The sequence below is a fragment of the Brachionichthys hirsutus genome, chromosome 6 (assembly GCF_040956055.1).
Source record: "Brachionichthys hirsutus isolate HB-005 chromosome 6, CSIRO-AGI_Bhir_v1, whole genome shotgun sequence".
Classification (NCBI taxonomy): Eukaryota; Metazoa; Chordata; class Actinopteri; order Lophiiformes; family Brachionichthyidae; genus Brachionichthys; species Brachionichthys hirsutus.
In genome coordinates, this window is record NC_090902.1 from 12,725,412 (window position 1) to 12,742,251 (window position 16,840).

At 46.2% G+C, this 16,840-nt stretch overlaps 1 protein-coding gene across 1 annotated transcript in view; it reads left to right on the forward strand.

Moving 5' to 3' along the window:
• aff2 (AF4/FMR2 family, member 2) overlaps positions 1–16,840 on the forward strand; it is a 106,779-nt gene that overhangs the window by 27,903 nt on the left and 62,036 nt on the right. Inside the window, exons 2-4 of the mRNA XM_068740331.1 lie at positions 2,060–2,180; positions 6,916–7,552; positions 8,398–8,825. Of these exons, the coding sequence (XP_068596432.1) occupies positions 2,060–2,180; positions 6,916–7,552; positions 8,398–8,825 (1,186 nt within the window). The remainder of the gene's footprint in view (positions 1–2,059; positions 2,181–6,915; positions 7,553–8,397; positions 8,826–16,840) is intronic.

Consider the following 16,840-nt stretch of genomic DNA (forward strand, 5'->3'; position numbering starts at 1 on the left):
GACTCTCAGTGGAGAATGGCGACTGGGAACGTTGGGGAACGCAGGGTGCGTCGGGAACTGTGCAGCCGGAGGGAAGAGTAGATCTGGGTTTCTCCACCTCCTCTATTCCGCCCATCATTGCCTCCAATCATTCTTATCGTTGTTTACTGTCAACCGCTGTCTCATATTTTAAATGCCAAGATAAATTGAATCGTATCCACGAGCAGTAATTCTGCTTTTTTTTAGGTCCAAAATAACAGAGTTCATCGAGGGAGTGCCGGCCTGATGAAGGATGAAATGCACATTATTTTCGGATCCATCCGACGCCGCTGACAGCACATTATAAATGTCTGTCCTTTGCGATGTGATGTGGTTCAGCGGCTACGGAATCTCATCACCGCTGCCGGGATCGGGACTTCCGATCCCGCTGGGTCCACCTCTGTTACAAAAATGACTGCACTCATGAGTGAAAGTAGCCGGCTAATGGCGTGCGTTACATCATGTTGACCTTATTATAAATAGCAATAGAACTGTAAAAAGGCTCCGGCTAATCGCTTCAAGTGTTTAGTGTGAGAGCGTGCATGAGGACGAGCGTCCATTCATTCCTTCACGTGGGAGACGTGGGAGATTCTGATGGCTGAGCACGATGACTGAAAGTAGCACCCAGCGACGTGTCAGAGACATCGAAATGTCATTTATTTAAGCACATACATGTATAAAAGGTCACGTAAAAACCCGGGTTTGTGGGTTTTAAACGTGGCAGACTATTGTTCTGTTGTGTTTGTTAGCCAAACAGATTGAGAAAGTATTTTTGGAACAGAGGTCTGGAAGTATATAACTCTCCTTGTCGAAGTAACTTCTGACGTGTTTTAGCGTTCTGCTGCATTTCAGCGACTGCGCTTAACGCGGCGAGCTGCAGGGATAAGCCGGCAGACGACGCTCTTGGTCTGTAGGGGGCGCTCCCGAGGGAGCCCGGCGTGAATGGGCCTTTGTGAAGCTGAGCTCCTGGGGGGGGAGCAATGACTTCCTTGTTCACGTGAATGAAATATAATTATTTTAGCAGGCGGGGGGGGGGCACCAGCAATCTGTGGAAGAGCTGAATGTTGGGATTCCTCGAGGTGTTGTTTGATCACAGTGAGCTCGCTGTCGGTGCAGAACACGGACGTTTACATCCGGAAAATTACCTCAAATACGTCAAACTGATGTATTTTTCAAAGGGAAAGATTTAACATTTTTCATGACTAATGTAGAAACTCGAAGCCTGTTTATCTTCCACCTCGTCCATTATACACTTAATCAGCGACGGTAGATGACGTCGGAGTCGATGATGTCCTCTCCCCCCGCTTGTCCTCGCTTTGATCAGGGTCATTTGTTCCGTTAGAACAGGATCGGTACCCAAACCGATGAGAACTCGGATTTACTGTGTATTTGTACCTGGATCCTAATACGTGTACTAGATGTAGAAAACAGACAGATTGACATTCGTGTCATTCGCGCCTTGGGAGAAGTACTTATTGACGTTTGGAAACAAAGCAGCCGGTTCAAATCGCACCTGAGACGACGTCCAGGATAAACACAGACCGGCTACTTCGCCTCGGCGGCGCTGAGCTGAGTCACGCCGACGGGAAACACTCTGAGTATTTATAGTCGCTGTCCGTCCAAACATTTCAGCCGCTGTTCCACAGGAGAGGAATGATCTGGACTTTGGTTCCAGTGGAAGACGGCCTGTGTTGAAAGTGAGGTGGAGACGGATGTCCAGTCTGAGAGAGGCAGGTCCGAGTCTCCCGTGTCTAAATATTACCCGCAACCTTAAACATCGACTCGGCGCCGTTAATCCTGCGGGATCGTTTTACCGACGCGGCTGAAATCCCGTCTGGACAGAAACCATCTTTCGCTGCCGCCTCTATGAAACTGATGTTCGGGTTTCCTCGTTCTTCCATGTGCGTTTTGCCGGCCGTCAGTTCTTCCACTCACGCACAGCCGAGACGCCCGGCAGCGAACAGCCGGTCTCGCTGTCTTCAGGTAAGATGTCTGCCCGGGCGCCGGATGCTAACGAGCTTCTGTCTTTGCCTCCTTCCAGTCATCTGGAGTCGGAGCGGAGCGCCTTGAAGAGGAGGGAGTGGGAGAGGAGGAACCAGGAGGTGCAACAGGATGAAGACCTGTTCTCTACCGGATTCAACCTGTTCGGAGAACCTTACAAAGTAAGAGCCCCCCCGCAGAGAGCTGATCGTTCACGCTAAGATATGGGATCAAAACGTATTTCTGTTTGTTGTGAAACATTTAAAACTGTTTTTTTGTTTGTGTGTAAATTAAATTAGAAGCAGGTCATTTTCATTGGTGAGCTTTAGCGACCAGGTCAGGCTGCCATTGGCTGATTTAGCTCTTAGAGGCGGGATTTCAACATTCAAGCTGATACAGTCACAACATTATTCTGGTGCTTTTTCGACAGAGCCAATGTTACATAGACAAAGCATGAGTTTTGATTCACAAACCCCCTCCGGCAGTGTCTTTGCCTTCTCGACTTTGTCCCGCTGAACTATTACTGAGCAAATCCTTTAATTTCCTGCCGCTTGGGGCCGGGCGAATTAAATCACACAGGAGCACAAAAGACATGTCCGTCCTGGCGTCTGCGGTGACGTTTGTCCTGTCAAAGCAGGATTTAAGAAAAATAAATTGCTCCAAACCAATTTATTCATCCTGAATCGTAAAAAAAAAAATCAAACAGTTTTACACAAGTCAAACTGTCACTGTCTATCTTTTCACATTGAAGGGTTGAAACAGGAAGCAGCCTCAAAAACTAAATTCAGAAAGCTTCACACAGCACACACTCGTCTTCACAGCGGGACTGATCTCTCTTTGTTTAGGAGACACATTTATAAGTCGCTGTGAAGTCTGATTGATCTCTGATGCGTGGGGGGGGGGGACATACCTAACGATAGAATTTCATTTGGAGTGGAAAGGAGTGAATTTACGATTTATTAATCTGGGGGGGGTGAACGATTTATTAATCTGGGGGGATGAGCCACTCCAATCTGAAGCAGCCCCGCTTTGTGATTTCATCTCGTATGAGATGAAAAGCTGTCGCTGGCACCTAACACAGCCGTTCGTTGTGTTTTAATTTATTATTTTTGTGAGTAATGGGGGGGGGCAAGGCTCGAGTCGCCTCACTGGCGGGCTCATCGTTTGATTGACAGCGTTGTTGTGTTGATTCTTCTCGTGTGAACTAAAAGCAAGGTAAACCTCAATTTTAAGCTTGAAAAAAGTTCAGAAGTTGAGTTTTAAATTTTGACTTTGTATTCTATGTGCTAATGCAGCAAAAATAAGAAATGAAATGATCAAATCAAGAGGTGGGTTTTCCCCAAAAACCTAATTAAAATGCATTTGTGTGGTTTATGTTGTGTAGGGGAAGTCGGGCTTATGCTTTATTAGCCCAGAAGAATAAAGATGGAGATATAATGTGAAGTTTGCACTGACCAAGCTGCCGTTTACAAGTTGGGTGTGTGAGAACACGTTGGGATTTTATTGCAAGGAAGTATCTGCATGTCTCAAAACGATGCACGACCCTCGAGATGACTCGAAGCCATTTTCTGGCCAAAATAATGAGCTGAAAGACCCTAAACTGCCGAGACTTTAGGCTCTTTCAGCTTGTTAGCTGAGCAGGTATCGATTATTGAATATTGTGAAACTAAACTAACCTCAATGATAATTATTTAAATAGTAAATGAATGTAGGGCCGCCTGAACAAGGGAATTATGATTGCAGTGAGATCATTCAGATAATCCCCTGAGCAGTGATACGTCTTCCAGGTGACCGGCCTGCATCGGTCATGGGGGGTTCCAGCTCTTTCCAGCTAATGCCCCCCCACCATCCTCCTCCACCGTTTATCTCTCACTGCTGCTCAACCTGAGAAACGGCTTTGGCACACCTTGCCACTTTCCTCTCCTGATTTATGATTTTCTTTCTGAGGGTGTTGCTCGACTTCCTGCAAGTCGCTGGATTTACCGCTTGCTCTCTGTTTAAGTGCCGACTGAACTTCCTCGCCTCCTTCAGAGATCCAGACCAGCTTTTTTTTTTTTCATTAGTGCAGGATTTATAGAACTTTTATCATTCTGGCTCTCATTTCTTTCTATCATCATTCCCTCTCAGCATCTTTAATGTCCGTCCGTCACTCCATTTCTTAGTCTTGCCTTCTTCCTCGCTCTCGTATTCATATTCTCTGTCTGCTATTAGCTAATCCCTCGTCTAATCCTGTTAAACAGCGTTATGCTGTTAGCAGCTATTTGGGATGATCCATCCACACACACACACACACACACCCACACAAACAGGTATTCATCCTCCTGTTCTCCTCTGTTTTCCATTTTGCGTCTGTAAATGTGTTTTCTGTTCCTCTTCAGCCACCAGATCTTTTATTCATGAGGCTGAGATGGAGGAGCTGGGCTAATTTATTCACAGCTAACTTTGGCTCACCACAGTTTGTGTGCATGTGTGTGTGTGTGTGTGTGTGCATGCACAAATGACATCTGTGAAGACTATTTGAATTCTCCCCTTCCTTTCATGAATCTTTAGTAAGTAAAGGTTGATTCCTTTCATTTTTGCCATTTATGTGGCTTTCTTGTTTTAGTTGTGTTTAAATTGAAGGATACACTGAAGTGAAAGAGCTAAATGTCACCTCCACTCACATTCAGTTGGGTAGAAATGTGGTTTCTGTGAACCACAGAACTCCATGGGTTCGTGCTCCTGAGATCAGTCACGTTCTCGTGAAGATCGACGTCTACTGGAAATGGCTGTAAATTAAGTTACTGCATCTGGATAGTTTCAGGTTAGCTTTTCTTCATCCTGTATCCAGAGTGTTGGACCTTAAACTCAACACTATCTATATTAGTATGTATAATAGGGGTTATAGGGGATCACATGGGGTCCTCAGGGAATTCCTGCTCCTGACTCCCAAGCTTTAGGCCAGTTTACGGTGTCTTTATCTGGAGGATTTACAAAACAATGATTCCTCAAATGTCATGAAAGTGGGCCCAGCAGACGATCTGAATCACAGGGCGTATTAAAATCACTTTTCACTATGATGGCCAGGCTTGGGTTGACCCCCCCTCCTCACCGCCTCAGAGGACCAGTGGGGAGGCAACAGAACAGTTCATCTGAGGAAGTTCAAGTTGTAATGATTTGCCCAGCTGACGTCCTGCAGCACACATGTGCAAAAGAACAGATGGCAAGAATAGAGTCATTATTTAAGGTCCATTATTTAGTCATTATAGAGTTCTGTACTTATGTTTTTTGTATCTTAGTCATTACTGTTACATGCTGCACGACTTCGCCGAGAAACATTCAGTCTGTGAACCCTCATTGACAATGGCAATGAACTACTTCTGATTCTGATTAAGAGTCCTCTAAGGCCATTAATGTTCTGTGGTTCACACAAACCCAATTTCTAACCTACAGTATGTGACTGGAAGAAACATTTATCTCTTCACCTTAATTCTAAACACAAATAAAGCAGGAAAACCACATAAATGTAAGAGGAGTGACATTTGGCCCTGGTGTGGGTTTGTAAAGTCAGAGTACCTTTGTACTTTATTAATATATTACGTTTAGAAATGTGGCTCTAGTTGACAGCTCTACTTACCTTGACCTATATATATATATATATATATATCCTGCTTTCTGATATAAATGTAAACTTCATGAGTCATATATATATGACATATGTGATATTATTCTTTAACCCTTACAGCGTGTTAACGCTGCATGACTGGAGTTCCACTACAATCCCCGCTTGTTTAGTTGGATTCTGGAGGGCGGAAAATTCAGTAACCATCTGAATACAGGCATTTAAAACTAAAGTCTTTGAGAACAGAGAACGGAGGCTATGTAATCACCTAGCAAGATAACGCTAAATGTTCTGGACGGATCTTGATAACATTTTCAGGAAAATGTTGGGAATGTTAACAGGAACAGACGATTCATTTCTGGCGATGATCCAGAAGAGATACTGTATTATGGATCAGTTTGAGATTTTCAAAAGGTGTTACTCAATATCCTGGTTGATTATTGATCCGATCTTTATGGGATTTGACAGTCATGTGGGGATCGGATCCAGAATGGGGGTTGGAAACATTTTTTACATTTTAAAAATCAACTCTGATTCACTTTGACTTTTCATGGTTGGTGTATAAAGACACCAAGAATAATCTAGAAGCTTCTGATGATGATCTAGATCACCATGTGGACGGTGTAAACTCTAATTAGGAGGGGAACGAGCTGATTGGAGGAGGTCTGCGCTCTCTGAGTGCTTTTCTAATGTGTTTTAACCTTTAAACCTTTTGTAGCTTAACACGACAACTTCATGTCAACACACGGGCGATGAGTGGAGTACCTGTCCACCAAACCGCTAACCTTATGCACACTGAAGCGAAAGATGTAGAACACTTTGGACACTTTGCACGTCTCTCCCACTCTGTGCTTCAACTGTCCGTCATCTGTTCATTTCCTCTGTCGTAAAAAAAAAAAAGAAAGCTGCTGATCGCTCTGCTCCTCAAAAATGTCAAATGTTTAAATCCTGAAATGAGCCGTCTGGAGCTGTTCTTAGAAGCCTCTCACGTAGCGGGCGAAGGTGCCGTGCCTCCATATATCAGGGACGCCTGCTCCGTCCTCAGCACTGATTGCTTGAGAATCTGGAGTCGGGCTAATAACGATTCCTGCCCCATTAATTTTACTACCCCAGCCTGGACTGGACCCTCTTAAAGATGGCATGTTTTTCATTAATCATGTCTGGTCGCTGGTCACCTGATCCGCCTCTCGTTGCTCCGCTCCGGATGAATTAAGAGGGCTTTTCATCAAGCCTAGAGAAATGGAAAAATGTAAGACTTAATTAACCCTCTTGTCTCTCCTCCCCCCCTCCTGTCTGTTCCTCCTTCGTTCTTCCAGACTAATAAAGGCGACGCATTGGCCAGCCGCGTCCAGAACACTCTGGGCTCCTATGAAGAAATGAAAGACCTGCTAACTAGCCACTCGAATCAGAGCCACTTGGTGGGAATCCCCAAAGGCAGCAACAACCTGCAGGCGCCGGCCGCCTCGACCACAGAGAGGCCTGCCATGGACTCGCAGCTTTTCACCGAAAGCTTGAGGGGAGGAGGAGGAGGAGGAGGAGGAGTGGATGGAGGTGGGGACAAGAGAATGGGAAATGCATCCTCCTCTGCTTCAAGCTCGATGCAGCCTCCTGCTTCGACCACAGCGTCATCAAATGGCACAATGGTCCCACATCAGAGTTTGAAAAAGGCCCGCAGCTCCATGGACTGGTCAAGGACAGGCCACGGACAGAGCGGCCAGGGGGCGGGCCTTGTTGTGGGGCTGGGGCAGGTCACAGCAGCCGCTGGCGGAAGAGGCAAAATGTCCCTTTTAGATGAACAGAGACACGAAGAACTGTTTTGCTCACTTAAAGATGAACTTGGTCTAAAAGGAGACTCCAGTCCTTCTTCTTCCTCATCGTCCTCATCTTCCTCCTCCTCCTCTTCTTCTCGGAGAAGGCACGCTTCACATCCTTCCAAAACTCTTCCCGTCTCAGGTGAGTCTGACACAGAAAGGCATGAAGGAAGGAGGCTATGTTCAGAGTGAGGGCTAACTGAAATGATCCATGGGACGTTCATGTTTGCACATTCAATATAAAATCAGCAATGCTAGCTTCCTGTCGTCTCGTCTAAAGATGTTAAAATGTAGTAATTGTTGACTAGACAGCAGTCAGAGAGTACAACGCTTTCCCCATGATGTCATTGCACCTGAAGGCGGCAGCCCCATTATCCTTTAATGATGTCATAATATGACTCCCATCGCATGAAAACCTAGTAATCCTTATTAATATTAGTGCCAACAGTATTTCACCATTGATGGATTTCTTCAGGATCTAGATTTGTAACTTTTGAAACAAATCCTCAAAGTTGACACCAAACTGAGTCGACGCAGTTCCAGGATCAGCCGGTCTGTGTCCAGACCTGAAATATCGTCGTGTCCCAATGTGCGGTGGATCTAAAGACGATGCCGTCTTTGTACAATCATTGGTAGTTGCTTATTGCCGTCTGAATCTCCAGAGCGCTTCCTTTAACCGGAACGCGGCTGATCAAACCTGCCATTCACGTAACAGACGGAGAATTCTGATGCTTATTCATCGGAGCCGTGAGTTGTTGTGAATACTTTACGTGCAAAACCGACTATTTGGTGAGATTTCTGAATAATGACATGATAACTGAATCTTTCAGTTGATTTTCAGCAGCACGTAATTTGCCTTGATTGTGATTGGTTCCATCCATCCGGGGGGGGGGGGGGGGGTTGTGACATTCAGCCTTCACTGGATTTTGACAATAACAGGTGTTACTTATTTTTCTTCTTCTTCTTCTTTTCTCTTTTCTTTCACAGACGGTGGCACCTTTCGATCTTCCACCGTGGACAGCGGCCCTTTTAAGTCTTCCAGTAATACAGAAAGCATTTTTAAATCGTCCCCGTTTGAAAACGAGGCGGGGTCTCACCTGTCTACGTCCTCCTCTCCGTTGGCTTCCACGTCCGTTCTGATGACGCCTACTCCTGGTTTAACCACTCCCACATCTGGGCTGACGACGCCCACTTTCCCACCTGGCAGCCTGTCGGGGAAGCCGATCGCTGTGCAGCAGAAGCCCACGGCGTACGTTCGGCCAATGGATGGCCAGGACCAGGCGCCTAGCGACTCGCCGCAGCTCAAACCCCCTCTCGTGGCGACCGAGGGATTTAACAACAGTCAGGCTTTTGGAGGAAACTCTGGAAACGCGAAGAATAAACTGCCAAAACTGAGTCTCAGTCATGCAGGAGAGGTAAGAGCAAGTCTTACGTAACATACGTAGCTTACGTAGCTTACGTAGCTTACGTAGCGCTCCGGGCTCCGGGCTCCGGGCTCCGGGCTCCGGGCTCCCCTGGAGCCAAGCGAAGCATTTCAAAGGGTCTTTTTATTGCGGCCAGCCTCAGGCACACCTGAGCAATGTTTACGCAGTCTAATCAGCATCTTGATAGGACACACCTGTGAGGTGGCCGGGATTATCTCAGCAATGGAGAAGTTATCACCAACACAGATTTAGACCGATTTGTGAACAATCTTTGGGAGAAATAGAAAAGGTTTTAGATTTAAACAAAAATGTAGCATTTATATTTTTGTTAAGTATAATAATAATAATATATTTCTGCATCACATGTTAAACAAAACTGTGGAGAACATTAACTAATAGAAATGTCAAACGAGTCTGACAACAAGGCTTCACACGTCTCTCACTCCCTCAGTCACTCACTTAATGCTACGACCCTCCTCTCTCGCTCTCTCTCGCTCTCTCTCTCTCACTTTCAATTGCTAAACAGCAAGAAGCACCAGGCTTGATGCAGTGTACTACATGTATATCTGTGTGTGTGTGTGCGTGTGTTTGTGTAAAACAGGTTGACAGGCAAGTAGTCATCCATATCGAGAAAGCCAGCTGGCGTGTGTGTGTGTGTGTGTGTGTGTGTGTGTGTGTGCGTGCGTGTGCGTGCGTGTGCGTGCGAGTGCGTGTGCCACTCCAAATGAGCTTGAGATGGAGATTTGAGCATATGGCACAGAGGAGAAGGAGGAAGCAAGATAGATGGAGGAGAAAGGGACGAAATTAAACTCGTCTCCACTTTCCTCCAGAAGGTGAGAAAGAGGCCGACTCCCTCCCTGTGATTGGTTCCTTCACTTTGTCTCGCCCACTCATCCTTCCTCGTTGCCTCCTTTCTCTTTAGCTTTTGCTCCTCATATTTGTTCTGGTGAGAGTTTGCTGGAAGGAAAATGTAAACTCCATCCTGACTGACGGGGAGATATAGGAAAGAAGAAAGAGAGAGAGATGGGGGGGGCTGCTGATGAGAGTTGCGTGGTTGGATAGGGGGGCCCAGAGAGAGTAGGAATGGATAGAGGAGGACAGTGTCTGACTGATTACAACGCCTTATCGTGCTCCGGCTGGATGGGTTCTGCTGCTCCAACAGCAGAAAGGCACGAGAATGCTGACTCATATTTCATGGCGGCAAGCAAGAGTGAAAAGTGCACATTTGTCCCTTTTAATTGTCGAGTGTGTTTACTGGAAGTTTAGCAGCGCGCTAACAGTCGTAACAGCAATAAGTGCCACGGTGGCGACGGAACGTGAAGCCCAGGGATGAGATTCTCGTGGAGTGACGCGGCGTGATTGATATTCCATTTAACGGTTTTGAAATTAGTTCGGCTGCCATTAATGCGTTTGAAACACTCGATATTTGGCTCACAGCTCTGCTGTTAAGTGTTAAGTGGTTTTATGAGGGTGCATTAAGGGTGTGTGCAATAAGCCTTTAAACTGCTGTGGAAGCTCTCCGTTAGCAATGCAGAATTATTGATGTGTGTGTGTGTGAGGGAGACTTTAACACTATTGATCTTTTCCTTTGAACACACACACTTAATTGTTATCAGTAGCTCATAGTGTGTTCACAATTTTAAGGTGGAAGTAATTATGATTTTAATAGAGTGATTTATTTAAATATACAGACAACAAACATAATAATAATATATTCTGTCTTTCCTGCATGAAGTCAAGGATCAGGCTGAGAATCAATAATGATTCTCACACACACACACACACACACACACTCCCACGCCTCCTTATGTGAGCTTCGCTGTGTGGAATGGTGAGGAGTGTCTGCTTTCGCTTTCATCTCCTGAGCTTCCTCTGAGGCTGTCTTTTAAAACTTAAAACACTGAACCCACTCAGATGTGGAGCTCATCACAGTGGGAGTGACGACGTCCCAGCTGGTGTGAGAACAGCCACGGGTCTGATGCAGGAACCTCAGCGTGCATCCATTCAGAATCGACATCTTGTGATCAGCGGTAAATGTAATGTAAAAAATGTACATGAAATGTAAAGAAATTAGCTTTAAGTTTGGAACATTTGTCTCTTCCTCAGCCATTTCATAACTTCTTTATTGAAGACTAAATAAGCTTCATATATATATATATATATATAACATCTTCCTGTATTATTTATTTAGATTATAATCACCTGTTTCCCTTTAAATCCCGACTTGTGCATTCAAGTCGAAATTCCTCAGAGAGAAACCCCACAGATGCATTAAATGCGAGATGCGTCCATCGTGTGCAGCGACATACGACCTCCGCAGGGAAACCGCCTGTCGGATCATCGTTTCGTTGGAAAATCAAAGTTTGGCAGCACAGAGAATCGAATGCGCTTTCTCTGTGAGACAGCAGAAAGCTTTGGAGGGGGTCGCCACACTGCTGAAAATCAGTCTGGCACTGTTGATGGAGTTGATGTGTTTGTGCTGGTCTCCAGCCGCTCCTGAAACACTCGGGGGGGGGGGGGGGGGCTCCTCAGTGTTTAATGATTTCTGCTTGAAACAAGGCTGTTGAGAGCGGTGAAAGTAAAACAGTGAGGTTGTGTGCTGTGAAATCAATTCAGCGGCCTTTGAGATGAGGACTTTCACGGCAGCGCTGAAGAGAGCCGGTCGGCGATGAAGTGATAAATCGCTGTGGCTGTCGACGCAGCTAATATAATCCCAACAAACCTCGAGCGACTGTCTGTCCACATTCACGTGAAGTAAAGACATCCGTTGTAATGCAATGACGCCGTTATTCTAACGGGAAGAATAGATCTCACCGGAAGAAGACTTCAGAGACACGTTCGGGCTTTAGGTGGCGCGCAACCGTCCCTCTGATTTCAGCCGCAGCCGCTCGCTCCTCCGACACGTTCCCATTCGAACAGGCAGCAGTCAGCCGACGAGGGCGTGACCTGGCAGGGAGGCCGCAGGAAGGTAAACATGGAGGTGACAGGTTTCATTTACATGTCGTTCCAAGTCTAAAGCTGATGTCATTTCACACTGATTTGTGGCGTTTCCTTTCGGCTGCACACAGAAACTCGCCGCTAATGTAGCGGTAAATAAGAAGCGGGATGGACTCAGACTTGCAGCGAGTAAATCACCACGAGGCAAACGGCGACCAGATCTATTCTGCTCTCAGAGAAAAGGTTCTTTAACAGCCTTTTTACTGCCTTTAAATAACACGCTGGCTTTGATCAAAGAGACAACAATATTCCAGTCTGAAAAGGGTCAGCCGAGGAGATGAAGAGCAGCTCGATGCTCTCTCTCGTCTTATCCTCTAAGTCTAAGGAGAGAGTGAGGGGCGCTGGTCAGATCTTCACCGACTCCACGTAGCCTTTTAGAGCCTTTCAGCTCATTGTGTTGTACTTCTTTACTAATCAATATTGCTGCTCTCATCATATAATAGAGCTGGTTTAACTTTAATGCTCAGATGTTGATCCTGAACCACCAAAGTAGCACACAAACAAATGAAACGGGAGAACTTGGGAGAAATAAATAGTCGAGTTTTTGGCAGCGAAAGTGTCAAAAATCTCCCTCAGAGATAAGTGGAGAGAAAAACAACCTTGATGATGGAGTTTAAATAAACCCAGCCGCTCAGCCTTCTCTAAATCCCATTTCTCAGTTTGTTTCTCATCATCTCGCTTTGTCACAAACGTTAGAAGGAATGAGACGACGGCCAGCGTCGCGTTCACGGCCACATTAGCAAGCTGATAGTTGCTGAGCCAAAGATTTGCTAAGACAGCCACGTCTAAGTTCAAGCCACGAACTCAGATTGAATGAATGTATAGAAATATAAAATATGTTCAAGGCCTTCACTAAAATGCCTTGAAGGTTTGCAAGCTTCCCTTCAGAGCTGGGACGGGAGGCATCAGAAGCAGGAAACCGAGACGACTATAAATCTATTTTACGGTCTGACAGAAGCGTCTGAGTGGAGATTCAAACGGGAGAAATTTAGATAAACACTGGAGAGAAAAACCACCATTTATTGAAGAGGCAACAAAAAGAACCGCCGAATGAGTCGAATGAATTTCTCCTGCCTGCATAAGTGAAACAACTGAATTGGCATGAGACCCGCTAATGAGGGGAAAAAAGGTTGCTGAGCGAGCGATTAATTCAAGGTCTTAGAATAATTTACTCCATGGTGATATAGAAGTCATCAAGTGCTTAAGGAAGCGCTCTCTGTTTGTATATTCATTACTATAACGGTGCAGATGGATAGTCAGGCAGACACAGGGGAATAACAGGGAGATGTGGAGAGGATGGTGTGTACATATACACATATATATGTGTGTGTATATAGAAATACTCTCTCTGAGGAAATAAAGACGAGGCAGGAGAATGTGACGAACAGGGATAAAATATTTTAGGAGTATATTAGGAGAGTTATGAAGAGTTGCTAATGCAGCAAAACAGCTGGCCTCATTTGCATAATACCCATCAGGCCCCTCTTTCCCTCAGGCAGCTTGTCAACTCACGACTGAGACATACCCGCATGTGCACACCACTCACTTCACCAGTGCTATGGTAAGCTGCTGGCGTCCTCAGGAAACACGATGTAAATTACAAAACTCCTCCATGACAGCGGAAGCCTTTTAATGCCCTAATTAATTTGACGTTCATAAAGCAGACTAATTGCCCCTGCAGAGAGGGGTAGATTCATCCATTCAGATTTCACGCAGCGAGTAAAACCGTCATAAAACTGTCTTCTAGAGACAAAGAACAGTTCGATGACTCAACCGGCTCTTGGGTAGCTGCGGCAAGGCAGGAGAGACAATGGGGGGTGGAATAATTTAGCAAAACGGCAGAGGTGAGTTGCCCCATCTGCTGGCTGGGGTGTCGTCACAGCAACAGCCACCCGGTGGTAAGAGACGTCAAAGCGGGGCAGCCTGGGCTCGTCTCGGTGGGGTCTCAAGTTCACCTCTCAGCGGCTAAGATCACCGGCTTTGTGACGAGATGGCGTGGAGACGGCAGTGCTCTGGCAGTGAGCTGGCGTGAGCGATGTGGCGTCTGACCGAGGAGGAGGCGGGGACGTGATGTCACGTTAGAGACCGTGACCAATCAGCAGGAAAGGAAACGGCGTGCCGGTGTCAGCGAAAACGCTGCTGACCAGGTACGTCAGTGCATTTCTCTACGTCGTTGTCACTAAGAGGGGCATGCACACACACACACACACGGAGACACAAGTACCTGCACATGCACTTCCTGGAGGCATGCCCTGACTTCCTGGAGGCATGCCCTGACCCCCCGACCACAGCCAGCGCTAACCGTGTCCTAATCCCTACCCCGATAAAAGTCATTTCTTGAACCCCGATCGTGTCTTTCGTCCCCAGCGGGGACACCAGCAGCAGATAAAGTCGTACCCAGACACACACACACACACACGGTGTTCAGTTGGTAATGTACCACCGCTTGTTTCAGATGAACTGTTTACCCCGAGGATTAGCTCTGGTCCAGTGGATTAGCTGCAATGATCGGCAGCTTCAGCGGTGATCCCTGCTGCTGCTCTGGGAGGCCGATGGCGTGCCTTGTAGCCCCTCAGAGTGCTGCCGTCTCACCCCGAAGTCTACCCCCCCCCCGTGGCTGTCTTTCAGGAGGCTGGGAAGATAAAGCTGCTTTTATTTCAGAGTTTCCAGTCACACCCCACCGGTGGATCCGAGGGCTGCGGTTGGAGCAGAGGGCAGGACCCAAACACTCGACACACAGCGGCTCCTGGTTATCGTTGACCGGGGATCACAGCAGTCAATCCCTCCTGCAACCGCCGTCTAGCAGCTGGAACAGCTGGAGCAGCAGCGCAGGCTCGCTGTCGGGCTTCAGTTCAGCCTTCCTGTTTCAAACCTGAGTCTGAGACACTTCGATTCTGTCCAGCTCGATCACGTGCAGACGTATTGGACATGGTCATCGGTTTATGATGGTACTACTATTTTCAGCCTAAACAGCATTTCATTAAAGTAGCAAATCAAGCGGATGTTCATGTTATTTTTAAAAAATTTTATCCTGTGTAACATTACATCATCTTTTATTGGATAATCACATCTGGGAATATTTATCGGTAGGCGCTGAGGCAAAGCTTTATTACTGAATTTATCCCAAGTCCCCATTAGGGCCAGTTCAGCCAGTACTCATGCTACCAGAACAATATATATAAGTTCAAAAACTTATATCCTGGATAGCAGGGTGGTGCAGTGGTTAGCACTGTTGCCTCACAGCTAGAAGGTCACAGGTTGGAATCCCACTTGCGGCCTTTCTGTTTGCATGTTCTCCTCGTGTCTGCGTGGGTTCTCCCCGGGTTCTCTTCTTCCCACCACCAAAAACTTGCAAGTTAGGAATTGGTTACACTAAATTGCCCACAGGTGTGTGTGTGTGTGTGTGAATGAGGTGTGCCCCGCCTCTCGCCCGATGTCTGCTGGGATAGGCTCCAGCACGACCCGGTAACAAACAAAGCGGTTCAGAAGATGAATGAATGAACAAAATTTCCCTTGATTAAAATACAAATGAAAACTTTAATTGGGAAAATTCAGGTTCTGTTTTCTGAGGCGTTTGGGGCTCATCAGGATTTTTGGTGTTTCAATTTATTTACTCATTATAATCCCGACTTGAACAGGATCAGGTTTATTTATTAAATAACAAATAAACTGCCCCCAGCCCGACCTCAAACATGCTAGTTCATACAGTGTATATGTTTTACTAGTAAAATATAATAAATTACACTACAACTAAATTTTTGCTAATAAAAAAAAACTGCTCACAATATATTGTAGTAGCGTATGCCTGGTGGCCATTAAAAAAATGGTAATAAAAATCTTTATTGCTCTTGGCATCACAGAACAATACAAGGATAACCCCTACTGCTAGCTCTTTAGTATTATTCATTAGGTTCTGATACAGGCCAGTGGCTGCTCCTAACTTGTGTGTGTGTGAGAGAGAGAGGCAGAGGCAGAGGGAGAGAGAGAGAGGTCTTTTTTAATAAAAAAAATGCCCCACTGGGCTGTGTGTTGCCAGTTTGCCAATCAGAGCATAGCCAAGATATGCAAATCACACACAGAGAGACGTAAACACACACACACACACACACACACACACTCACTCACGCACACACAGGAGTGGGTGCAAACACACATGGACACAGTGGGAAAAGGAGTGTTTTGATCTAGTAGAGCCATTACAGACATTTTAAAATCCTATGAATATAAAAGAGAGAGAGAGGGAGATGGGTGGAAGTGAGAAGGGAGGGTGAGAGATATGGGAGAGAGAGCATCAAAGAGAGAGTGGGGCGACTTATGACCGGGGAGGAAAGTGAGCGGGAACAAGATTTTCTCTTCTTTTAAGGTGAAGGTGAGTCCAGGATTGCTCAGTCACCAAGTCATCCATGCCATTCATGGAAACTCAGTCGTCTTCTCAGTCGGCTGTGATGGACAGCTAATAAGATAAAAGCCCTGTATTTGGCAGCACGGTGGCGCAGTGGGTTGTGCTGTTGCCCATCAGCAAGAAGGCCGAGTCCACCTGGGGCCTTCTGTTGTGGAGTTTGTGTGTTCTCCCCGTGTGGGAGATAAAAACGACGTAGACTCGGTGAAGAATGAATGGTCGTCTGTCTTCTGTGTAGTCCTGCAATGAGCGTCTCATCCGAGGTGCTCCCCGCATGAGACGCCAGCTGGGATAGGCTCCAGCAACACCCGCGACCCGTACTTCACATAAGTGGCTGAAGACAATGTGCGTAATCGTCTCGTCTTCCACCAGGAAGCAACCATGGAACAACCAGGGAATATCTACTAAACATCTACGAAACAACCAGGAAAAAAAATATTAAGACACTAACAAGTACCCCATCTGTACTGCACACTAGTTGCAGCCAAATACTCCCTGGACACAACACATGTTCCCATGTTATAAATGAGGGGAAGGTATAGCTGCCATTTTTATTCTGTAGATATGATCTCCGGCACACATTAGAGGATCTTAGGTACCTAACTTTAGT